The sequence below is a fragment of the Periophthalmus magnuspinnatus genome, chromosome 15 (genome assembly GCF_009829125.3).
Source record: "Periophthalmus magnuspinnatus isolate fPerMag1 chromosome 15, fPerMag1.2.pri, whole genome shotgun sequence".
Taxonomy (NCBI): Eukaryota; Metazoa; Chordata; class Actinopteri; order Gobiiformes; family Gobiidae; genus Periophthalmus; species Periophthalmus magnuspinnatus.
In genome coordinates, this window is record NC_047140.1 from 22469386 (window position 1) to 22493891 (window position 24506).

Genomic DNA, 24506 nt, shown 5'->3' on the forward strand with positions numbered 1-24506 from the left:
ACTAGTCATCATTACATGGATATATTAAACAGCAGCACACAAAATCAACAAATGGCCAAGGGGCATAAATATTTTCAGAATTTTATTAAAAATATCACAAAATATTAATTAATATTTGAAAATTAGCGAAAAGATTTTAATATGTACATTTACAAACGATGAAATTATAAATATATTTTCAACAGGAAAAAGCTGCAGAGTTGGAAGCAAATTGCATTGTGGAAAAATTAGACAAGTATACATCCTAATACATTTTTGACAAACCATTCATAGCCATAAAAGCACCAAGAAAGTTTCAAAGGAACTTAATGTCCTCAGTATGTACCATCTCTCTCCCATTAGGAAGACCAAAACACACAGATCTACACAAATGTAAGCACCTTTGTAAAACTGAAGGCATTAGAGGAAGTGCAACTGGTCTGCTGTGTTTTGACCTTTGTTATTAAAATGTATTTTTGGGACACATTTTATATTCAAATTATAATTCTCTCTCTTGCCTTGTCAATATTAAGCAGCCAAAATGAAATACTAGTGACACCTTTGCTGGAGATTTAAATAAATTACTTGGTGTAACTTTTTTTAGCCAACACAACACAAGACAGGCAAATGGACATAGGTCTTTTGAATATAACAAAATGTTGAGCCGAATTCTGTAGGTGAAAACCAAATAACTTTGCCCTACTATTCATTATGGTGAGTGGCATGGCTGAGAATCTCTATGGACAATATAAGGCTTGTTTCAAGATTGTTTGTCCTGATTGAAAATGACTCTCAATTCAACAAGTTAAGGGATTCCAGACCCATTCCAATGAAGCGGTATGGGAATGTTTATGTAGAGGGTACATATTATTTATACTCTCACTGTAGCCAACCCAGCGCCTCCTGGTGGGCATCAAAGTGAGTCCATTAACAGTGTCCAGGACGTCCCACGCGCCCCTTTGTCTCTGCACAGTCTCTACAATCGCCCCTCTTCAGTTTCTGGGCTGAGAGTTGAACTCCTGGCAGATGTTCTGGATGATTTTGGGCACATATTTGTACAGATTATCAAACTCGTCCACGAAAAAGGAGTGCTCTTTATCGGGGTCTGTGGCGATGTATTCTAACTCATCTTGGGCCGCCCATGCGATGCCAATGGAGTATGCAATCACACCTGGACACAGAAAGACAGGAAGTGAGAAATACATACTGAAGAAATGGACCAACCTTTATGTTCACTACAACTTGGATTACTATATAGAGTCTGTATACTGTATGACCTACTTGCAGATTTTCTTCCAATCCAAGAAATGTGAAATAATGCTACATAACACTCTAGGTCCCTCCTAAGAGCCTTTGGCCATTTTGGTTGATTAATTGGTGAGACAGACCATGGTCAACTCGCCCACTATACCCTTATGGTACACAAGCAGCATATGTTCATTCATTTTATTTGAGCACTTTGGTTTCTCAGTATACAATAACAGAAAAAGTAACAACTAAATATATTTTTATAGGTCTCTAGACAGTGTGCGCTGCTCACCTTGGCGATGCACGGCCAGAGAAGGTGCCCTGACGTCATCATAGGACCTCCCATCTGTGATCACGATCATGATTTTACGTTTGTTTGGTTTGGATTTACTGAAGAGCTGTTCTGCGGCGTAGGTGATGGCTGCTCCTGTACTCGTCCCCCCGCTCCAGTAGTTGATGCGCTTGATGGCGTTGAGCAGCTCGACTTTATTATTGTACTGTCCAAATGCAAACTCCAGCCTTTGTTCATATGTGTACTGCACCGCTCCCACTCTCGTGTCTGTGTCTGAGATCTCAAACTCTCGGGTCACGTTGGCGACAAACTGCAACACGGTGCGGAAGTTTCCAGTGCCGACGCTGCTGGAGCCGTCAATAACGAAGGCGATGTCGTTGGCGTTGAGGCAGGTCTTACTGCAGACGAGGCGGTCCGTGTCACAGACCCTCTTCACTAAAGGCTGCACGGCTTTCCTCAGGCCGAACCAACTGGACACGGGCAGAGAGAAGAAGCCATTGGTGCGACACACGGCCTGAAACAGAGGACAGGGACACTCAGGCTATGGTCATGAGCAAATTAATAAAATGAAAAAAGAAAAATGGATGCAATTTATTTATGTATGTATTTAAGTGATTAAAGGTGCATTATGTAATTTAGGGTTAGCCACCTGCTAGTCTCCATGGAGATGTTATTGCTTAACCTCAAATGTTTGATAGTATGACATTAAACTCAATCTTGATGAGACAAGAAGGCAACTCCACCAAGCCAAGTAACATCAGATCTGTGGAGAGGCAGACCTAATCACAGTAAGCATATGACAGACCTCCATCAGAAAAACTGCATAGTGCACCTCCAAGTCACTAATAATTTTAATGAATGTGCTTTAGCTCATGATCTACAACAGCTGAACATACAAATTGTGTATTCTGTCTTCTTACAGAATCTAAGACTAAAATCAACTTTTATTCAAGTGTACAAGACATTGATATAACTTATATAACGCCGTATACCACAGTCCTTGGGTGCCTCCTGCTCCAGGCCTTAACACGTCTGTATGTGTCAGAGGGCCTGGATATAGTGATGGTTAAATAGTAGAAGCAGTGGGTTTGTAACCATAGTTGTCACAGTTCTGCCTGTTTTGTTTATCCCTAGTCCAGCTTCGTTTCCCAGCCTGTTCCAGTCCTTTGTTTGCTGCCTCCCTGTTTTCCCCGCACCTGAAGTTCATTGCTAATCAAGGGTGTAGCCTTTATGTTCTCCCTGTGTTCAGTTTGAGTTGCTGTATTGTCATTTGTTTATTTGGTTGTTTGTTCATTTCTTTTGTTCATCTACAAGACACGCAGGCTCTGTGTTGAAAATAAACCTGATATGTTCACCGGGACAAGGAGTTTGGTGGTGTTTTTTGGGACAATAGTGACAATAGTAGTGTATTTCACTTAATACTTTATTGAATTTTACAGTAGTAATTTTAAAAGGTGGGAATAAGTTTATCTTTCTTCTGTCACATTTACCCACAATGAAAAAAAAACCCTGTATATTTCTTTTTGATAAATATGAAAAAACATACTGTTTATAAAACACACTAATTAAATTAACACTTAAAATTAAACCTACAGTTGAGTTCTCTGATGTCTCTCTCTCAACTAACCTGTCAGTATAAACAATTCACATAGGCTTTATCCACGGCCATATTTGTTTTACCTTGTCCACAAAGTTGGCCTCCACCAGGTTGTGTTTCTCGTTCTCGTCTGGGCCCTCGATCGTCACAAAGAAGATGTTTATCCCTGATTCTCGCGCAAGTCTGGACGCTTCCTCCACTTTATCCGTGGGCCATCCATCCACCAGGACCACCGCCACGTTTGGAGCGCCCCCTCTGTTCCCATTGGCGTCACTGAAGTACAGCTTATTGATGTAGGAGAGGGCCTTCCCTGTTCAGACAGTAGAGAGCAGCAAACATGAAAGTTTAGAATCTTGCCAGAAATATACTGGTCCAGAGAGTTGATGTTCGGTGTGAATGAGTTGATAAATACAAGGAGATTAGAATAGAGCCTGGACAACAGAATGAGAAAGTTTGGGTCTAACTTCTACTTTCCATATTGGTTTATAAATGGGCTGTATTGAAACTTATGTAATATTGATATGGTTTTAACAACTAGTGTAAAGCATTGGTTCCATCCCATTTTATATCTTGTTTTGACTTCATTTAGACCTTGTCCTATGACAGTCTTGATTTATCTCCTGGTTTAGCCCTGGTTAAGTCTGTATTTACTCCTGGTTTAGTCTTGTACCTGGATGTGTTTCCAGGTCTGTTTGGAAAAGTTAACAGATAACCAAATTAATTTATTGGATTATTTAGCATTTTGGAGTGTCCTGAGTAAACTTCTGATCAAAAAAAGAAACAAAACAAACACGATTGCCAAATATAAAGAGCAAGGCACAGTGGCATTGACAATATTTGCTACTGTAAATACTCTTTTTTATCTAAAAGGTGGGATTCGGTAATATTTTATTGCCTTAGTATCGTTTCAAACAAAAAGTGTGCTGTGACTCAGAAAAGGTTGAAAAATAGTCATGTTTTGAAGTACAAACTGCAATATGGAATTTTATCACCATTTGTTATCAACCAAATCTAAAAATGATACACTATAAATACTTCACAACTGAAATTGATTAATTTTATTTATATAGCAACTTCAGCTGCCCAAAGTAGTTCACATAGAAAGTCAACAAAAAACAAATACACAGATAATACGATACATTGGAAAAGAACAATAAAACACTAAGATATCCTGTCTAGCTAGAGATGACATTACAAGTCTTGTGCGAAAACATACACAAAACTCACTCAACCTCTGGTTTAGGTTTATTGTGAGAACTGTAAACACATATATGACAATATAAAGTGCTTTTCTCTCACTGTAGAAGCCAGCAGGAGACATGGCATCCTATCATTTAGCCTGTTCTGTGGTCTCTGGTGGCACTATGGTCCACATCTCGCAGTGTGTTGATTACAGAGTGCACAAGACATTATTCAAATCACAAAACTAAAATTTAGCAAGTTATAAAGAGGCAGAAGGGAGGATCAGCACAATCTGACCCCCTGGGGATCATCAAGGCAACTCAACCCATCTGCATCTTGGTCAAAAACCATTCAAGAAAACCACAACTTTACAAAATAAGACTGTAATTTTCGCCAACAGTATCTCGAAGCAAATTTAGATTTAATTGTATCTTTGCATGTGAAAATGTGCCAGTGCTGTAAAGGTTGTGATAAGTGGTGGCGTTTTGCTGTCACACCAGGGTGTGTAGGTTTTATAGTTAGGTTTTGTAGTTTATGAATGCACTGTAGTGTAACGGACTCACCCACGTTAGACTGCCCTCCCTTTTGGGCAATCTTTTCCACAGCCGACTTCACGTCTCTGGAGCTTGAATAGGACTTGAGGCTTATCTCTGTCACTGGGTCATCTCTAGAGAAAAAAAATAAAAAATAGAAACGTCAGTGTCAATGAATAAGTATCAATGTGTATGTATGTATGTGTGTCAGTATGAATCCATGAATATAGGGCTATGTGCAATACAGGTGAATTGGGTTCTAAATGTCCCTTGTCACTGTCTTGCTTTCTTAACATGTTTGTGCTACCAAGATACATGTTCTATTTATGAATTTGTATTAATGTATTTGTATGTTTGTGTGTCAGTGCAATATCAGTCAGCACAATATAGAGTTATGTGCAATATAAATGAATATGATAGTGTAGTGTTTCTGTCATTATTCCCCCTGTAGCGTACATCTGTGTCTAATCAATCAATCAACCACTCAATAAAGTCATTACTTCTATATCTCTATTCTTAACCTGTTTACTTCATACCACTGAGTTAGACATAAAAAAACTATCATTTTTAGAAGCCTACTCCTTTGGCTAAATCAAGTATGAAAAGCTATTATAACCAAGTCAGTTTTTTTTCTTTTTTTTTTTTTTTTTTATAACTTCTGCTTTTTCCAAAGTCAAAAGCATTTGGCATTTTTCCTTCAAGGCTAAAATTGTTTCACCAAACTTTCTCATAAACTTTGTTGGCTAAAACCAAGCTTGAACTGAAAATGCATTACACAGAAAACTGACAGTCTCCAGGCCTACTCAGCTTTTGCCAGGGAATTCAGGATTCTTGGATGTGTTGGGATAAATAGTGGGGTTGCACATGAAGTTGCCTCTTACCCGTACTGGATAACACCCATCATGGGTCCAGCCACACCCACATTTATGGTCTGTGCCACTTCAGACAAAAAGTCCTTTTGGATCTTGAACCTGCGCTTCCCGATGCTCCAGCTGCCGTCCATCAAGAAGACCAGGTCCACCTTACAGTCTGCAGGGAAGAGGTTCATTTATACATGTGGCTAGTAATACACAGATTTTAGAGCACACTGCATTATTTGGTAACTCTTTATAATAACTATGCCTTTGTTAGCCTTAATAAAGCATACAGAAATACATAATTCATAGTAACAATATAGTAATATCAGAACTCATTCAGTTGTTAAGGTTAAGAGTCTAACTTAAGCTAGTAATTAAGTTAATTAATGAATTTCACATGCTTTATTTAGGCTAATTAAGATATAGTTATATACACTGTTACTCTTTTTTTTTCCTGGTGAACGGTACCCCACCATGGAGTTACTTGCCTGCAGTGTTCCATAGTATAGTATTAAACTTATCCATCTCCTTAGAGAAGAAATGGTGGCACAGCTAGGGTAAGCTACAGGGTGGATCCGTGGAGAGGAGACCCTGCTCACAGTAGAATGCATGTTTTTCAAAGTAGACATGTTTAATGTCATACTGTGGAACAATCCAGGGAAAGTAATTGCGTTTTCAGAGAGACAAGAAAGACTTAGACATAAAAAGTGCAATAGAAACTCAATGAACTTACTTGGATCTCCTTGGGATACTGGTTCAGGGATTCTGGGAATAGGCTCTGGCTCTCTCAAATTGAAACCTAAAAAAAATGCAAATTGCCAGTAAGAAACACAATTACACCAAATAGCAATGGCTCTACTACGTGCTTATACAGAATTAAATGAAGATTTCCTGGGTTAGCTTCATCTCTGGTCTAAAATTGAACAGACATGCTACACATCAAAGGCCTTTGGTGCTGCTTCCGTCATCTACTTTCCAGAAATCCCTAAATTTGCGTTGGTTTTGGTGTAATTTTGGTGTAAATGAGGATGCGCAATCTCAGTATTTAACTCAGACTACTGATTCCTCCAATTACAGGTTAAGAACAAAAATACCCAATCCTGTCCTTGGGGTAGCGCTGACCAAAAGTGAGATGTTCAAAGCCGGAAAAAACATCCCATTTTAGGATACATTACAAACAGTGGGAGGAAGTGTGCTACTTTACCTGATTCATAAATGTTAATGTCTGGCTTCCAAGCGTCCACTGGCTCCACTAAAACAATAGACAACAGGAAAACATAATTTAAACACACATAATTATATGTTACTTTTAAGGTCACTCCTGGTTTGATTCCACTGTTGTCTGGATTATTCAACAGGAAGTACAGGACAGATGTGGAACAAAATTTGCTTGCAAAGAGCACTTGGTTGGATAAAGAAAATGCTGCATGTGGATGATATCAGAAAATCAATATTATCAATGATCCTCACTTCTTGGAGACAAAGCAGGAGACAGGTCCTCCACCAGAAAAGTTACATAGTGACCTTTTAAAACAAGCTAATTGTTTTGTTAAAAAAACAACCTTTATGATAATAATGTAATATTCATATTTTATGCAAATCTTTCATTTCTGCATCTGTGATAGTCAGCATTTTCCTTTTTGCAAAATAAACATTTCCTTGACAAAGAAATAAAGCTACTACTTTTGAATTACACAATGAGATGTTACTGTTGTTTATACCACTCCCTCACCTCTTGTGTGGGTTGAATCCAGTGACACTTTGCGATTTCCATCTGCATCAAACGATCTGGACACTGTAAAAGTAGACCTAAACTTAGTGATGCCACAGACTGCAGATGTTTCACGAATGTAAAAACTCAGAGTCTACACATTTAATTGAATAAGACGTTTATGTGGTCTGAATGGTTTTGGCCACCAATTTCTCCAAACCAGAGCTGTCCTCCTGCCGAGCAGCCTCACCAAAACAGACACGAAAATTCAGTCTGTAATCTGTAACACTGAGGGCTTCTTGGCTAGTCTTTTGTGTTTTTGGTAAAGTAGCAATATTACAAGTTAGATCTGCTATAATAATAAATATGTTCCATCCTTTCATTTGGATATGGGTATAAACTTGATATAACTTAACCAGGCGACCCCACACCACAGCTGAGACCACAGGGCAGGCACACCCATGAATGAAAGATAAGGCCTTCAAAGTGTTTCTAAAATTAAATACAAGCAAAGACAATGTGTGTGGCATGGACAAAACATTTGTCACTGTCTGTTTAAAAAAAAAATACTGCAAATCAGAGTATTGTGCAAACGTATCAGACAGGTTTTCAAGATATATTTGGAGAAAAGTTGAATTAATTCACAAAATACAGTATATCAAATTGAACTGAAACAATTGAATAACTAATAAAACATGATGGTTTAAACTAGAATCATGTGGGATAAGTGAAACTATTCCAAAGCTACTATTACCTTAACCACTACCGTTACTTTTTGTACTACTCCTACAAAAGAGTAAAATTGACTTTGATTCTTTATTATCAAGGCCACTTTTCATTCACTTCCTATTCACTCCCCCGTTCACAGGCGCCACGGGGGAGGCTGATGAAGACGTGGCTGCCATCTGCACCAATGACCTCTCCAAGCACCACCAATCCCACATTATTTTCATCTGCGAGGTAGACTGTGGCACTTACATTTTCACGGCTACCAGTACTGTTACTACTAATATTAATACTACTACTACTGCTACGACTACTACTACTGTAAGTTAGTACATGTTAATGAATGTACATGGCTATACTACGCTGTGTTTTGTACAGTATTCCACCCACTGTCCAACATTTGCACACATTCAAACACTTGTGTACACGGACACTGGAGACAAGGTGGGTGAAATGTCTTGCAGGACATTTGTATTAGTGGATTAAAGCTGTCAAATTTCATAACAAGGCCCACAAATGTCCAAAATGTTTGCACAATAATGTTTGCACAATACTTAAATTGAAACTCCCCAGTAACTAAGAAGTAAAGACACTTACGGTACGGTCCAAAGTTATAATACCAGCGCTCAAAGTCAGAGAAATCAGGCCTTTGATCCCGAGCTGGAGAAGGATGTTATGAGAGCTGTTAGTATTCCCACTATCAAAATGGCCGCCAAAACGTTTCCGTGGTTTGGATTAGTTTGACCCAGTCTTCAACTAATGCCAGACCAGTAGAAACCAAGCAGCTATGACCTTGTTCACATGCATCAACTGTAAACCTGTAATACACGCTGAAAGTATTACAACAGTGATTCTCAAACTGTGGTTCAAAAGCTACTGTCCTTTGTCCCTGGTTTTGTAAGATCAGAGGTTTAGCAACACCTTTTTTGTTTCTTTGTCGTACTATTTTGTTGAGTTTTAGTGCTAAATATATTACTGGTGGTACTTGTTGTGAAACGTTTGAAAACCACTGTATTTTGGCGTATTGCAGGGAGTTGGCATGTCAACAACATTTAAAAGAAACTACATTCTTCCACACATTTTTGTAAAGAACCATTACATGCAATGACACATACATGCATCATATATGAGTGGGTAGGGTCTGATACTTCATGTAAAAATAAAATAAAATAAATAAATAATGTTGGCTGGTTACGTAAGAACCAAAAAACATACATATTCACACACAAATTTAAACCAAGTAATAAACCATTTTGCATTAGGTTGAAGTAATAGTACTCTCTACCCACCAGCCCATGCAGTGTAATTGTACATGTGTTCATGGTAACTGACAGGGGGGTGAACTTACCTGGGACGTCCGCTGTGTCGGAGGTCTCAGTCCATGAGTATCCTGAGTCTGGGACGGCATAACTTACATCTGAACGAGAGGTGCAGTGGTCAGTTTCTACACTGGGCGGCTGCAGTGAAGATGAACTGTGTCACCTTTCTTCATTTTATTGAGATGTTATTGCGTTGGTTGGAATTTTTCTCACAGTACGGCCTATCTACACTTGAGTTTACTTGTCAAATCTGACTTGTAACTTGGCCTGCCGTGTACATGCGTTAAGCTCATGGTGAAAAGATGAAAAAAATGAAAGGAAATGGTGATGGTGAAAAATAATATTGGCTTAAAGTAGTGCCTTAAAGTGTTATTAATAAAGGAAAAAAGAAAGAAGAAAAAAGGGAGGCGAGGCATTATATCATTATAATTTTGTCCTGTAAAATAAAATTATAATAATATAATAAAACTTGGCCTGCTTGTGTCCATGTAGATAGAATTCAAATGCATTCTGAGATACGTACATTTCCATGGCACAAGCAGGTTGGAGAAAAGTTAGACACTGAACCTTTAAAATGATTGATGATGATTTGATTGATGTGGGTGTTATTTTTGTAAAATGAATCTTTGATAAGCTTTTAGGACTATAGGTCTTTTAAATGTCTGATATCTGGAATCCATTTTGTTCACTTTTAGTCTCGTTACACTATTCCCTCCAGCTTTCATAAGCCAACTGTGTAAATGTATTGGGGCTCTGTTTTAAGCATTATTGATCTTTTTCTTGACTTTTGTTTGAGAACACATCCAGGACTCTAAACTGTTTTATCGACCAATAAAAATCTAAGTGCATGTTTCTCCATCGTGCATAGTTAAAATGTCAAACCCCATGGCAGACCAGACATTAAAGAAACATTTATTCCTCCAATGTTTTCTTAATTTTGAGTTGAGTGAAGTTCAGCCAATTCACATTTTGTTTTATTTGAGTCAATATGGCTTCAGCAAATCTTCTTGCATTGCTTATTTAAATGTAATTTCTGTGCAACCGGACCACTGATACTACTGTTATCCTGAACTACTCGCAACTTTTCATTAGTTAGTGCCTATTATTATGCTAAATTGACTCTTGTGAGTGTTAACCATATTAGAATGTTGTTACCTCATCAAAAACATACCCAGAGTTGTATTTTGTATCACACCTTGCATGGTATTATTTTGAATCATATTAACACTATTATTTTTGCTCTTTATGTTATATTGTAATGAGTCAGGTAATGTCCAAGTGATGTCCCTTATGGATGAATAAAGTCTGTCTGTCATGCATTTTTGTAAACTATTTTCCCATCGCTAACCATTAAAAACCCCTTGTATATAATCTAGTCTGTAAAGTGCATGAATGAACTACTGGTGTTAGTGCTTCCATTCAGAGGTAAGTTGTTTGCCTTGTTACCTGCGGGACGCCTGGCTCCAGGAAACCAATCAGGCCGCGGGTAGGAGGGGGGCGCCCAATCCCTTCTGGGAAAAGCTGTGCAGAGGGAGATTAAAAAGCTGCCTTCAGGACAGAGGACAGACCAGAGCTGATGTCCCACACGAGGAGGGGCGAGCGAGTGACCCCCTCCTCCTGCTGCCACGTCGAGACAGCGGGAGAGGGGTGCACAATGTACCCCCTCACACTTATAAACACACTCGAACAAGACTGAAGGCATGGAGCTTTTTCCTCAACAAGCTTTTCTGTTTTTAGGTCAAGATTAGACACACTGAATACAGGAGACCAACTCATGTGTTAGAAAATGGCATTTGTATGGATGTAAAATGTCCAAATAATGTTACTTACATCCATAACAAATAGTCTATATACTATACATTTTTGAAGAAGAAAAATGTATGTATCCCGCAGACACACAAACCTGACATTCAGTTCGGATGCATTGCTTTTTATGAATTAAAATGAGGTCATTGCAATATTGGATTACAAAAAGTGCTCTTTATTACTATTGTGGCTTGAAAATCTCAATAGTCAAAGTAGAATAAAGACCTGAGTAACTTCTGGTGCATTTGATAACACTTACAAATTACAATAGTGCTAATGAAACTGCTATTATTACTACAGCCGCTAAAAAACAAAGCAACATTGTAATCATAGGCTCTATAAAAAAGTGGACTAAGGGAGTGTGCGTCACCCATAGCGTTCGGCTCCAGTCAAATGAAACTCATCAATGCTGGCAGATACAGGTGTGAATTTGGAGTTCCATATTTGGGATTCCGACTACAAGTATCATAGCGACCAAAGAGCCAATCCGGAGGGAGGCTGTTGAAGGTAACGCCCCTTCCCGTTCACACCACTGGCACTGGTTTAGCATGGAGTGGCTGCTTAACAATGCTGTCAATCAAACCTGTTGCTAATGCTTGCAGGAGCGACCTCAGGGAAAGAAGGGGCCTGATTTATCTGTTATTAATGTTCATATCTTGATTTACGGACAAAATAGCAAAATAAAAACACCAGGATCATGTAGAGCGGGTAAATACGAACATTATAAGACCAAAATAACAAGCCTAACAACAGCAGTTACGGAAAGAGGGGCAACAGTTTTTCAATAGAAAGTGAATTGGAATGGATGGAGGCGGAGACGTGCCCATGCTCACTTCCTATTTGGAACGCGGCGGCCGGCAGGTTAGCTATGCCCATTTAAATATACAGTCTATGATTATAGCTGTGAATATATGAAGATTTTTTGGTCTCTGTGTCACAAATAGCCTATCCGATTTGCAGTTCTTTGAATCCAAAGAATAGAAAAAAAATAAAATATAAGAGTGAAGAGCAATATATGAAAAGTCACCACAAGCAACTGTTATGTTAATAGTTTGGGGAAAATATATAGCATTGATTGGCTACACAGTGAGAGTGATTTTCATATTCATCCAACAATTATTCATTATTGACTGAGTGGAGCAGTGCATTCAGTATGTTTTTAATAATAAGTATTTTAGATGTGATGAGGTAAATGCCCTAGTCTACCAAAGACACCTCCAGCTCAGTCCTTATTATCTGGCCTGTATCATCAGAGGTTATAATACTCCCTACAACAGAAGCATAGCCTAGACTTTATCGGGCAATACAACCACAATATGTTTATGCCTCTAGGTCTGATGGAATATAAACGTCCCCCGCCAAATTGAAAACCAAAAAATCTCACCTACATAGCTCATCACATCATTTTGGAATTTACTCTGCGTTGCTAAACACGTTCCCATCCACCGTGAGCTGTTGGCTGTCCAGTGAAGCAAAGACGTGTTTGGATAAAGCTAGAGTCAGACCAGGGGCAGTTTGGATGGGACAATGCGCAAATTAGGCTGGTTAAATGCCCCCAGTTCCACATGGGACAGTGTTTTTTACTACAGAGACAGGTGCTTTCATGTGATCCACTTTAACTCTCCAATTCACCAACGGTTCAGTGATCACAGCGGTCGCCAGGTCAGGGACAATTCAGGGGACTTATTTATAAAGCATGTGTACCAAAATTTTACGTACATGAAGAAATTTGAGGATGTTTGGGGAAGGTTTTTTTAAATTCGGTCCCAAACCATTTCTTTTTCTGTGGATCACTGGATTTAGGTTAGATTCCTAAATATTTGTAATAGCAACAACAGTGAATTAGTGCTTACTGGTTTGATCCTATTGGTGTAAGTAAAAACAATTTGTGAATTCATTTAAAGGTGCACTTTGTAACTTTTCAGGTGGAAGGTTCGTCAACTGCTTGTCTCCATAGAGATGTAATTGCTTGCCTAGAATGTTTCACAGTACGGCATAAAACATATTTATTTCTGTAGAGACAAGTAACTCACCTTCACCATAGAAACAAGCAAATGGCAAACTCCCCCAAAGAAAAGTTACGTATTGAACCTTTAAACACACTGTCCAATAAGGAATATCAAATGTAGTGTTAACATTTTATTAAGAATCAACACGATTTTATATTTATTTGTGGTTATTAACACCATGATCAAAATAGTCCAAATCTTAAATTCAGTTTCACTCACACCTTTACCCATTCCTCTAATATGTGACAACAGACCTGGTTTCTAAAGTATTTGTAATTTGCAGATAGCTGCATTACGTAACTCAAATTCAAAGGGTTATTCTTGTTATTGGTCTCATTAGTAAGATCTACACCCCATGGTAAACACCTCAACACTTTGCTGTAACTCGGAACATCTGTGCAGGGCAGTGAGGTGGCACAGTGGATAGTCGTAAATCTTTCATTTCACATGACCAAACAGACTAACTTTTTCCCAAAACGCTGATCCTGAAGCCTTTATGTTAATGATCGTGACCTGAACTCCTCACCTCACGCTCCAGGAATTTCTCTGAGGGCTTCAATAAAGAAATTCATCACAAACCAGAAGTCACACACATTTTTTTCAGATCAGTCTCGAAAGTTAAAAAGAGTTAGCAAAGAGTAATCTTATAACGTGATCTTTTTTTTTTTTTTTCACAAATATATGACAGTATTGCTTCTATGGACTGCCCTGCTTATCAATTTTAATGTTTACAATAACTCTAAAAGTCACATTCAAGCTCTGTAGTTGGATCACAATTACTAGACTACATATATAAACATAAGTATACACATTTTGTCTGCTCTATAATGTTAATTTGTTAAAGATAATTTACTGTTACTTCAAAATGACTATATTACTAAGTACAAACTTTGGCAGCTTATAGTTTGTGGTAGAACTATAAGTAAATGGTCAAATTTTAATAGGAACCACTCAACCATTCACACACACATTCATACACCAGTGTACGCAAACACTGTTAAATGTCTTGCTCAAGGACATAATGACAGCATTCATCTTTGGGAGCTGGAATTGCACTGCCAACCTGTGGGTCAATGGATCTGGCTATTCTACCAGTGATGGTTATGTTGAGAGTGGGATTCAAACCGCCAACCTTCGGATCAGTGAACAGTGAACATTCTACCAGATGAGCTACTGCAAATTCACATTTTATTTTTATTGAAATATCAGTACCATGGGCATTGTCTGATTCCAGCATTATTAAAAGCTAACCCACAGTTAAACTCTGTAGTCAATATAATACTAGTCTACTTTAATTTCTCTCTTGAAAATTGAGGTTTCTATTTGAGAGGTAGTATTTTCATTTCACTGCAACGTAATGTTTAGTTAGGCTACATTTTAAACAATTCAGTATAATTCTAGGGATCTATTGGTTAGCATACCAGAGGCTAAATCGAACCACCGTTTCACTATGGGCCAAACCTAAACTGGGTTTTAAACAGTCTGGGATACTCTGAGGCGGATCTCACATCTTCGGGTCACTTGGTTTAACTTCCATCTCCAAAAACGTTTACGAGGAGGAGGGCCGAGGCTGGACCAGATGTGGCCTGTCAGAGGATGTTAGATGACAGAAAAGGTTTGATCTGAAAACCAAGATTAAAGCTTTTTGTGGACGCCTGAGGAAGAGATCTGACGTAACGTTTTGTGTTTGAACTTTGATACTCTGTCCTCTTAATAAAGCATCTCAGGCTGACTGTCACTGACAATCTGTTTGTAAATGCCAATAATAAATAAATAAGTTGTCTAGAATGGAAGTGCCGCAAGGTAATATGCAGTGACTTTCAGTTGAATTTATTCTCTTCAGATGTTCATAGAATAGTTAGTGTAAGGGTATTAATGAAGTAGTTACTAAGCCATAATTATTGTTAATAAACTATTCATTGATTGTAAATGGTCACATTTCCATCTTCAAGGCAATCAAAGACATCAAGAAACCTCTCATCCATTCCCACACACATTCACACGCCAGCGTGCAGAGGTAAGAAGGGGGTAACAAGGGTTCAGGGGCATCGGACTGGGGGTGCAAAGGGTATTGTTTACCCAGGGCCCATTGCAGGAAGGGGTCTCTCACAAAGTCTGTAATAGGCATTTTTCTTCTTTTTTTTCAGGCCCACATTTGTAACTAGGGCCCAGAATTTGGTGCTACACCGCTGGGTGGGTTAAGCGTCTTGCCCAAGGACACAACAACAGCATTCATTTAAGGCACTGCCAACCTGTGGGTCAGTGGATCTGACTGCTCTACCAATAATGTTTATGTCAAGAGTGGGATTCGAACTGCCAACCTGCAGCTCAATAGACAAACACTTTACTAAATGAGCTGCTGTCATTTGTGAAATCTATTAAAAATGTAGTTATTATAAAGTGTTACAGGCAGAATTATTAAGGTGCAGCTATATAAATATCTGCTCCTCTATCACCAATTATGGGTAGCTGTCTTCCTAAAGGATGGCAATGGCAGTACACATCGCAGGAAACATTTTAACTAACATTTCACTGCATCGTACACTTCATACTATTTTCTGCAATTTAACAACAAGCTTGTGAAAACTGTTTGCAAACTCACTAAAATTCAACATTCAAGCACCAGAGCATTCCCCCATTTCATAAACTTTTCAGGGCACTTGAACAATCTTTAGTTGTCGTAAATGTCCATGTCCATTGTAAAACCCATTAGCCTGTCCTTGTGTGTTTACTGTGTGGGCTGGAGATACTCACTGGGGTTAGAGTTCGACTGGACTGTTGCTTGGCTTCGGTCAGATGCAGGGGGCTGGACTCTATTTAAAGCTGTTTGTGACAATGAGAAACAGACAGAACAGACAAAATGTGAGAGGAAATCATAAAAAAATGCACACTGCAAAAAATATTACCAGCATATGTTAAAATGACTTGTCTGAAGAGTGTGAATCTTATTTTACTTATTCCTTTAAATTTTGGACTGATGTTTTGTCTTAAAATCAACAAATCTGCTGATACTGTATTACAATTTTAACAAAATAAAAGTTTCTAACCCTATTGCTAGTGGCATTTTATAACTTAGTTTGTATAACACTAATTTTTCTAAACAAGACAAAAGATTCAGGTTCAGTAAGTATAAATCTGAACTCAAAACATCTCAAATCAAATTAAATATTCAGATTTGATGTCACGCCATTAAATTTTTGCAGTGTAAAGTATATACATGAAGCTGTGATGTCATGTTATGTGAAAACGCCTCCCATCTGTTTAGCATGAGACCAAGTCAAAGCTTGTATCAGTAGTGCTTTATAATAACATCAGATAGAAATTACTTTTACAAGACTTAGTTGCGTCATTTGACCTTTTTCTTTTGATGAAAATGTACTCAAAGGAAGATGTGCCTGACAGAGGGTATCTGAAGAGAAGTGTGTGCAGAGATTCATGATGGGAGCGGATTAGCCCGTGACCCAGGGTGAAACTTTTTAAGGGGTTTAAAAGGGTATGGACGCCATGGTCCAACTTACCTTGTCAACCTAGATCCAAACTCTACGTAAGAATGCCCTTACCCCCCTGAGTGTGTATGCAAGTATTTATCACACTGTGCGGACTAGGGACTGAAGTATATATAGCTCACTTCATGGATCTTGTGCTTGTGAACTGAGATCAAAATCAGGCCATTATGAGGTAAATCCTTCAATGTTGCTTCTCTCCATCTCTAATTACAAGTGTTGACTAAAGAAATACCTTGAAAAACATGTGAGTGGGGTCACCTCTCCAAAGATCTGACCTATAAATTGGCTAGATGGTGTCACCTGCTAGTCTCTACGGTGATTAATGAGTTTAATGCCATACTGTGGAAGATTTTAGGCTAGGGAATCATATCTTAATGGAAACAACCAGAAGGTAGATCCAGCAGGGGAAAAGATAATGGGTTATTTTTTGTTAAAGTTTAGGTTAAAGTTAGTAATTGTGTTTACATTTAGTATCAGTCTCCACGAAATGAATGTAAGTCAATGTAATGTCCCCACAGAGCATGGAAACTAAACGTGTGTGTTTGTGTGAAGTGATGATTCTGACCTGGCCCAACTGGAGCGGAGGGCTGTCTTCTGATGGTCGCTGAGGTCTCTTGTCTACGGAGGCCTGTAAGATCCAAAATGAGTGACATGTTACTTAATGCACTCTCAATGGGGGGGCAGTGACAGGGATCACATCTGTGCAGCAAATGTAGGAGACGCAATGAACCGAAGTCAAACTGTTTCTGTGTCTGTGGCGTTTCAGTGTGTAGTGTAATCAAACAGTGGCCCCTTTCTCACAATTCATTTTAATCTATTGTTTTCTCTCACTCTATGATCATAAATTGTTATATCAAAATTCAAATAAGCTTGCCATTGTAAGTAAACTAAAAATCACAAGTTAAGAATGTGCTTTGGCAATTTGGGATGTTAACATAGCAAGAAATAGCCTAATAAAATATACTATGCAAAAATGTAATATTTTGCATTCATAGGATTAAGTAAAGTATCAAGATTAGAATTTAGTTAAACAAACTAGATCAAAGCACAAAATATACACACAAGGGGCTGTTTTCTTTTCGTTGGCCAGTGCTGGTTTTATTGTTTGATTTTCTAACCTTCTTTTGGCTAAATCAACCATTTTGTGAAGCCCTGTGAGGAAACTGCTGATTTCAGACAGTACAAAAATAAATTGAATTGAATGGGCAGTTCAAGCTTTCTTACAAGGTACTAGCTTATACGCATATTCTGTAGGCTTATTTGTTTATTACTTACAAAAATTATTTTCTCATCAACTAATGGTTTAATTGAACAACCTGGTAAGTTGGCCCTATTTTCAGTTTAGTTGCAGGAGTGTAAAAGACTTCAGAGGCCAAGCCTCCAATGGCAATACGAAATGACATCACTGATTGTCACAAACTTCTCACATATGAAAATAGCAGGTAAAGGCAATGAAAACACACATGCAAATGATACTTACTGACATTTGAATGCAGATAAAATCACTCTCAAGTAATTAAACATAAAACCCTGTTATAACAAACACAGCAAGAAACCATCCTTTTCTTGTGTGAAGGGGAAACAGTCAATATTATAAATATTAGAATGACACTTGACAAAAGTAATCACGTTACATGGGTAGAACAACATGCACAAATGCCATGCAGACAATATTGAGCAAAGCAGGTTTCCATGATGCTTTTAGAAACATTGATTGAGCTTGTTTTACCTGCACTGATTCTCTGAGGGAAGCGGCTGGGATAGGCTCCTCCTCTGAAGACTTGAGGAAAATGTTTTTGTTTAGTCATTATTTAGCATGAGGAGGTGCAAAGGGTGTACTTACAGTGACATGAGAGACCTTACCTTGAAGAGGACTCTTCCCTGCTCCGCTCTGGGACTGTCCTGTACCAGTGGTAGTATTAAAAGACATTGTGGGTATAATAAACTTTTATCATGGTGGCACTGTAAGTCATGCTTTACTGCCCTACAAAGCCATGGTCAAGGTATTTTGAAATGTTGCTAACAAATGTTTTTAAAGGTACATTATATAACTTTTCTGGAGCATGTCACCAGGTTGTCTTCATGCAGATAGATACGCTTAATGCCATGTTGCTGATCCTCCACAAGAAAAGTTACATAGTGCACATTTGATCAGTTTCTGGATGGGTTAAAAGTGTAGTTACTTAAAAGGATTACAGCTAGAAAGGAAGTGGAAGTACTTCCTAAATACTTTCAATAACAAAAAGTATTGCAAATTTCCTAAGTGAAAGTACTGTCACTGTATGTTATCACAATTTTCTTCCTTAGTGCAGATGTGAAAGAGGTTGAAAAGCCTCAGAGAACACCCTGTTATGTAAGTGGAAATCATATTTTTTAGGGTCAAGTCTTTTATGAGAAAGGTCAACTGTAATTGTCTTGTCTTAAAGAAAATTGGATAGCTCGTAATTTTAATGATCCAGACCACTCTGCTCACTATGACATAACAGCACTTGACTTGGAGCGTAAGAACATGTTGGTTTCTAAGTGGTACTAAATTATGTATTTTGTGATCTTATGGTCTTTGTAGGGCATAACTGTTAAAGACTGTGAATTCATTTATGGATAATGTTGAGTTTTAATGCAAGGCTGATGTGTATACTGACAGTTAAGCATTCACTCTCACATTCTCTCTCAACACATGCATTTCTGTTTACAAAGATGCTAGAGAGGATCCACTGTAGGACAAGAAGGACATGCAGACTTCTAGCCAAAAGACAGGAGCACTTAACCATCATGCAACACCACCATACAACCGAGTTTACATAAAAGAATATTCACAGATCAAGTCTAACACTATAACTGCCTCAAACGCTTCCAGCCTTCAATGCAACAAACTGTTAAAACATCTTGCATTGATAGTTTTACTTATACTCACTTCAATATTTCTGTCACATCTGTCCTGGGGCTGACTAACAGAGAAGTGGCTGCTGGTTTGCAGCATCATTTCTGGCTACTACAAATCACTCACACCCCATATTTAGCTGGGTTAGTGTTAGTGGACACAGTGACTGTATGCACTGATTAGGGCTGGGATCAAACTGTTACTTTAATCAATAGGTTACATTCATGTAGTACAATTTGATGATGTCATAATTTCAGATGAAGGGCAGATATAACTCAACCTGAGATTCACTGTGCATGAAGGAAATATAACATTTTATGATCCACAATAGAGATCGACCAATATGAGATTTTTCATGGCCGATGATGATACCAATTGTTTATCATCCAGAGAAATCAATGGCTGGTTAGCTCTACCAATATTATTCATTATTTTCTCCAAACTCTATAATTTAAAAAAAACTATTACAAATATTGCCCTGACTCTGTCTCTAATCCACAAATGTTGAACCTTATAATTTTTTTGTTAGGAATTGATTTCCAAACCTGCCATACTAATCTTATAAAGTCCTTTCAACAACCACATCTTTAGGAATGAATAATGGCACCACTTTCTGAAGTTACAGAGAAAATGAGTACATTATTGTTTATTTATTCTGACAGAGAAGATGCTGAACTTTGTGACAGTTTTAATTTCATAGATAGGCCCAGTAATCATAGAGGTATAAATTATAAACCACGTTGACAAATCTCCAGTCTGACAGTTTAACATCCAGCTAAATTTTAAACTAGAACATTGTGGTGTCACTTGAACTCAACCTCTAACAATAGTATGATTAAAAATATAATTAATTCACTTCTGAATGATATGGGTGATTTTCTGCCCCTCAAAGCCTGAGTAGCCCTAGTGCCAACCAACACGTGCCAACATAAATGATTACTTGAGTTATATTGTAATTAATATACAAGCATTCATTCCCAATACCAGCCATGCAAACCCACCACCTTATATTCACACCATTTCATGCCCCCATTAGCCAAAACAGAAACCATGCTTAACCTTTGCTTTTTGGGACCTACTTACTTGTACTCGCTGCTGCCACAGAGGCTAGGTACGGGTGACTGCTGCCTGGATGGGGAGACACGGCAAGACGGAGACGCCGAAAGATAAAGTTACACAAAATGAAAGGCAAGGCACCGTCTGGCCCTCATCCCATCTCATTTACACACATACCTTTAGATACTGCACCATTGTCTACACACTGGGCCCCTCTTTTATCCAAATGGAGAAGATGGTTTGGATCTGATAATATTTTCATTTTAATTAGAGCGATGAAAGCTCCACTGATCACATGCACAAGCAGGCACCAGCTTCATCTAAACTAGTTGTAATTTGTTGTAATTGTGAGCGGACAATTACCAACCGCAATCAGTGGTTTTCATCGCTCACTTTTAGCAAAATGAAAATCTTTGTTCAGATGCAGAGTTTATAGAGCGTTGTGGCCAAAGTTTTTCACATACAGTGGATTTGATCATGTGAAAAAGCCCACCGGCGTAAAGGCATGTTGGTAAAGCGCCCAAATGAGAACTATTCAGGCAAAAAATGATGTGTTTTCTTAGGGAGTTCATCTGTCATCATTTAGACTGAATAAAAGACATAAAACAGAAAGCATGTGTTGAAAATATTCTCCACATGTTTTATCATACAGAACACATTTACCAAACACTGTTCTTCTGCTCTGGCTGTTTCAGAGATATACCACTCAGTAATTAAATACATGTGTAGAGTTTTTCCACAGATGATGCATTCCTATGTAGGATAAATAAACTTACAGCTGAGTAAAACAAGTCCATATGGCAACCTACATAGAAAATATTTTACTGATTTAATAACAAAAAATCATAATATTGCATTGGATTTATACAAAACCTTTCAAGACATATCAAAACGCTTTACATTGTGTTATTCATTCCCTCCGCACTCGGTGGTCTGAAGCTGATATTGTGGCCACAGCTGTCCAGAGGCAGACTGGAGGAATTTGCCTATTGTCCATGTTTTGGGTTGTTCTTTCGTTATCTTTCTTCCCCTTTACCAGTAGGGATGACCAACAATTGCTTCTTTAACTGAGCAACATGCCATTTCTAAGACTTTAAGATTAGGTTTAGAGTGTAGGGTTAGGACTAGGGTTAGGATTGTACTTTATCTTAAGACATAACTGCACTGCAAACCTGTTAGTATTTCCTTACTACAGACAAAACATTATAGATATACATGAATCTTTGAATGCTTCATCCCTTTCTTTAGCTCACCTGCGTCCCTGACTTTATGCACAGCAGCCCGGGCCTTGGTTGTGGTTGTAGTGGGAGGAGCAGTGGTGGTTGTCGGGGCCTCTGTGGTGGTTTGGGTGGTCGTCGGCTCCGGTGTGGTAGTTGTGGTGGGCTCCGGTGTGGTGGGGGGAGGAGGGGTAGAAACTATTTGGGATTTGGCCTCTTTTTGACCTGAAAAATAAAGTTTGGGATAGACTCATGAGGAGAGTGTCTATAGCACTGGTGTAATGCATTCCTGTCATTCTCCAGTAAACTGTGTGGCGCTGACTCCTGGTTTAACCCCTGTGAACTTCAACATGCTCAGACCAATATCCGACTTCAAAAACTTTCATCTGCTGCAAGTATGTGAATCTACAAGGTGTCCAGGTAAGAACCGGGTTTAGAAAGAGGTGGAAACCAAAATTATAGAATATTTACTCTTAGTTCATGCAATATTTTTCCAAAAAATGTCATTGCTTTCCCGTATCCTTAGTCTAAAGAAATTCCTCTCTTTCCTAACCTATTCCTAGCATCCAAAGTTTTTGCCGTGATAAATTTAAAAAAAATTTTTTATGAGCACGAGTTTTATTGTCACGGTAATACTACAACTAGCATGCTAACAGTACACCAACTGCACTTCCTGGTCCATGAACAATACAACTTTTAGATGCAAACAGGGTAGAGTATTGCTGTCATAAAAAATGAAATTATGACATTAAATTCTAGATTTTGCATTTGCATTCACGACATGCACAAAATAAAATAAAGAAAAAATATATGGTCCTTATTTATCTGTGTTTTCTGAATTTTCAATTGGGAAGACAGTGGGGACTACAGACATAAACTCAGTTAACCAGGACCTTGTTTACAGCTGGTTTAGTTCTGCTTTAGTCCTGGTTTTAGTCCTGGTTTAGTCTGATGTTATTGTTTCTCAGATAAATTCCTTGACTTTTTCCTGATTTAGAATGTATTCATGTCATGCTTTAGATATTTTTCTGCCCTGGTTTAGTCTTGGTGAAAACTCATTCTTTGAGCCAAGTGGAGCACAGCTCTGAGACAGGTTCTGCCTGACGATCTGCTTGGTACGACAGTATTTAGACGCACTTTCATTTGGGATGTGTGCTCCATATTGCCTCTCCTCCTGCTCCTCTAGAGTCTGTGCAGAAGCAGGAGCTGCCTCAGTGGTGTAGCTCCACAGCTCTGTTGGATATCTTCCTCCTCTTCCACATCCTCCTCTTCCTACTCCTTTTTCTCCTCATCCAGAAGCTGTGGAGGGAAAGGCACTGGCTGCCTCAGCAGTGCAGCTCCAGAGGTCTGAGCTCTTTGTTGGATGGAGTGAGTCCCCATCCTCTTCCTCTATGGACACCCATGGGAGACTGGGGAGTCTAATGTCTCTTACTCCTGGTCTGGCCTGACTGTGCACTGCAGTGTGGTACAGGGGGCGCAGGAGGTGCAGGGGGCACAGCTTTGGGTGTTTTCAGGTGGACTCTCTGTAGAGCTTGTCACTCTCAGGCTCCCAGCTCGTTACGTCAAAGCTCGTCTCAGACTCTCTGGCGCTTGGCTCTCTCTGCTTCCTCCTGGTCCCGTCTTTAGAGAGGCAGTAGGCAGCTCTGTTAGAGGTCCTCTTCAGGTGCACTACAGCTTTGTTTTTGAAGGCTTGGATTTTCTGGGTGTTGTCTTTGTTCCAAGATACTGAAGGGACCTATGAGGATTCCTCATTGGAAGAATGGTCAGACATGCTGATGGCCTCATTCAGAAGAGACATGTGCCTCATCACCGTGTATTTGTGGAGCTCAATTAGCCATTCTGAGTGCAACAGCCCATTGTGCCCTCTAGTCATGTTCTTTGGCAGCTCCTGGGGCTTGGGCTCTTGCTTCACTTTACAGGCCTGGATCTCTGCACTAATCTGCCTCATCTCCTCCAGAGTGAATCCTTCATTATCTTTGTCAACCATTGCTCTTTGTAATTATTGAAATCAATTTTCAGAGGTCAGTGCATAGCTATGTCATAACGATAAACCTATCAACAACTAGCATGCTAGCACATACTTCCTGGTTATAGGACAATAAAACGCTTTTAAATTAGATCCAGACAGCACGCAGCAGCCTTACTTTGACAAGAGCTGCTTACAAAATATAAATATACTAAAATGCATAGCTGTTCAGCAGTCTTACTTGGTTTCACGTAAGTGGGTCTTGAAGGCACATAGTCCAGTGTAGATGGATATATCACCCCTTTCTTGGGTTTTCCAACTGAAAATAAAAGAAACATATTTTAGGGAGACAAAATCTGACATTATAAGTAAAAGTAAAGTTGTAATGTTACCATAAACCGCAAAGGACTCTCTCCACTTGGGCAGAGACAGGGACCTCACTCCGTTTGAGTTGGAGCCTTTGTATATGTTCTGTCCTGCCATTTTCTTCACTATCACCTTTCCTCCTGTGTTTGTGATGACTCCACTACAACAAGATTGGAAGGACTGGTGTTAGGATTAGCCATTATTTTGTTTAAAGATTCTCTATGTAACTTTTCCAGTGGAGCGTCCCCCACCTTT

General features: G+C 38.8%; 1 protein-coding gene across 3 annotated transcripts in view; it reads right to left on the reverse strand.

The window, feature by feature from the left end:
• Positions 1-65: 65 nt before the first annotated feature.
• Positions 66-24506, reverse strand: part of vit (vitrin) — a 33193-nt gene continuing 8752 nt past the window's right edge. Inside the window, exons 5-23 of one of the 3 annotated variants that reach the window (XM_033980230.2) lie at positions 24278-24411; positions 24127-24204; positions 21956-22144; positions 20730-20774; positions 18629-18667; positions 18495-18545; positions 17331-17393; positions 16014-16082; positions 10891-10965; positions 9474-9542; positions 8723-8785; positions 7421-7483; positions 6893-6940; positions 6422-6487; positions 5713-5860; positions 4862-4965; positions 3200-3426; positions 1520-2033; positions 66-1150 (exon numbers count right to left, since the gene is read on the reverse strand). In XM_033980230.2, the coding sequence (XP_033836121.1) occupies positions 972-1150; positions 1520-2033; positions 3200-3426; positions 4862-4965; positions 5713-5860; positions 6422-6487; positions 6893-6940; positions 7421-7483; positions 8723-8785; positions 9474-9542; positions 10891-10965; positions 16014-16082; positions 17331-17393; positions 18495-18545; positions 18629-18667; positions 20730-20774; positions 21956-22144; positions 24127-24204; positions 24278-24411 (2224 nt within the window). In that variant the 3' untranslated portion in view covers positions 66-971. The remainder of the gene's footprint in view (positions 1151-1519; positions 2034-3199; positions 3427-4861; positions 4966-5712; positions 5861-6421; positions 6488-6892; positions 6941-7420; positions 7484-8722; positions 8786-9473; positions 9543-10890; positions 10966-16013; positions 16083-17330; positions 17394-18494; positions 18546-18628; positions 18668-20729; positions 20775-21955; positions 22145-24126; positions 24205-24277; positions 24412-24506) is intronic. The other 2 variants (XM_055227394.1, XM_055227395.1) reach the window with 2 other exon arrangements.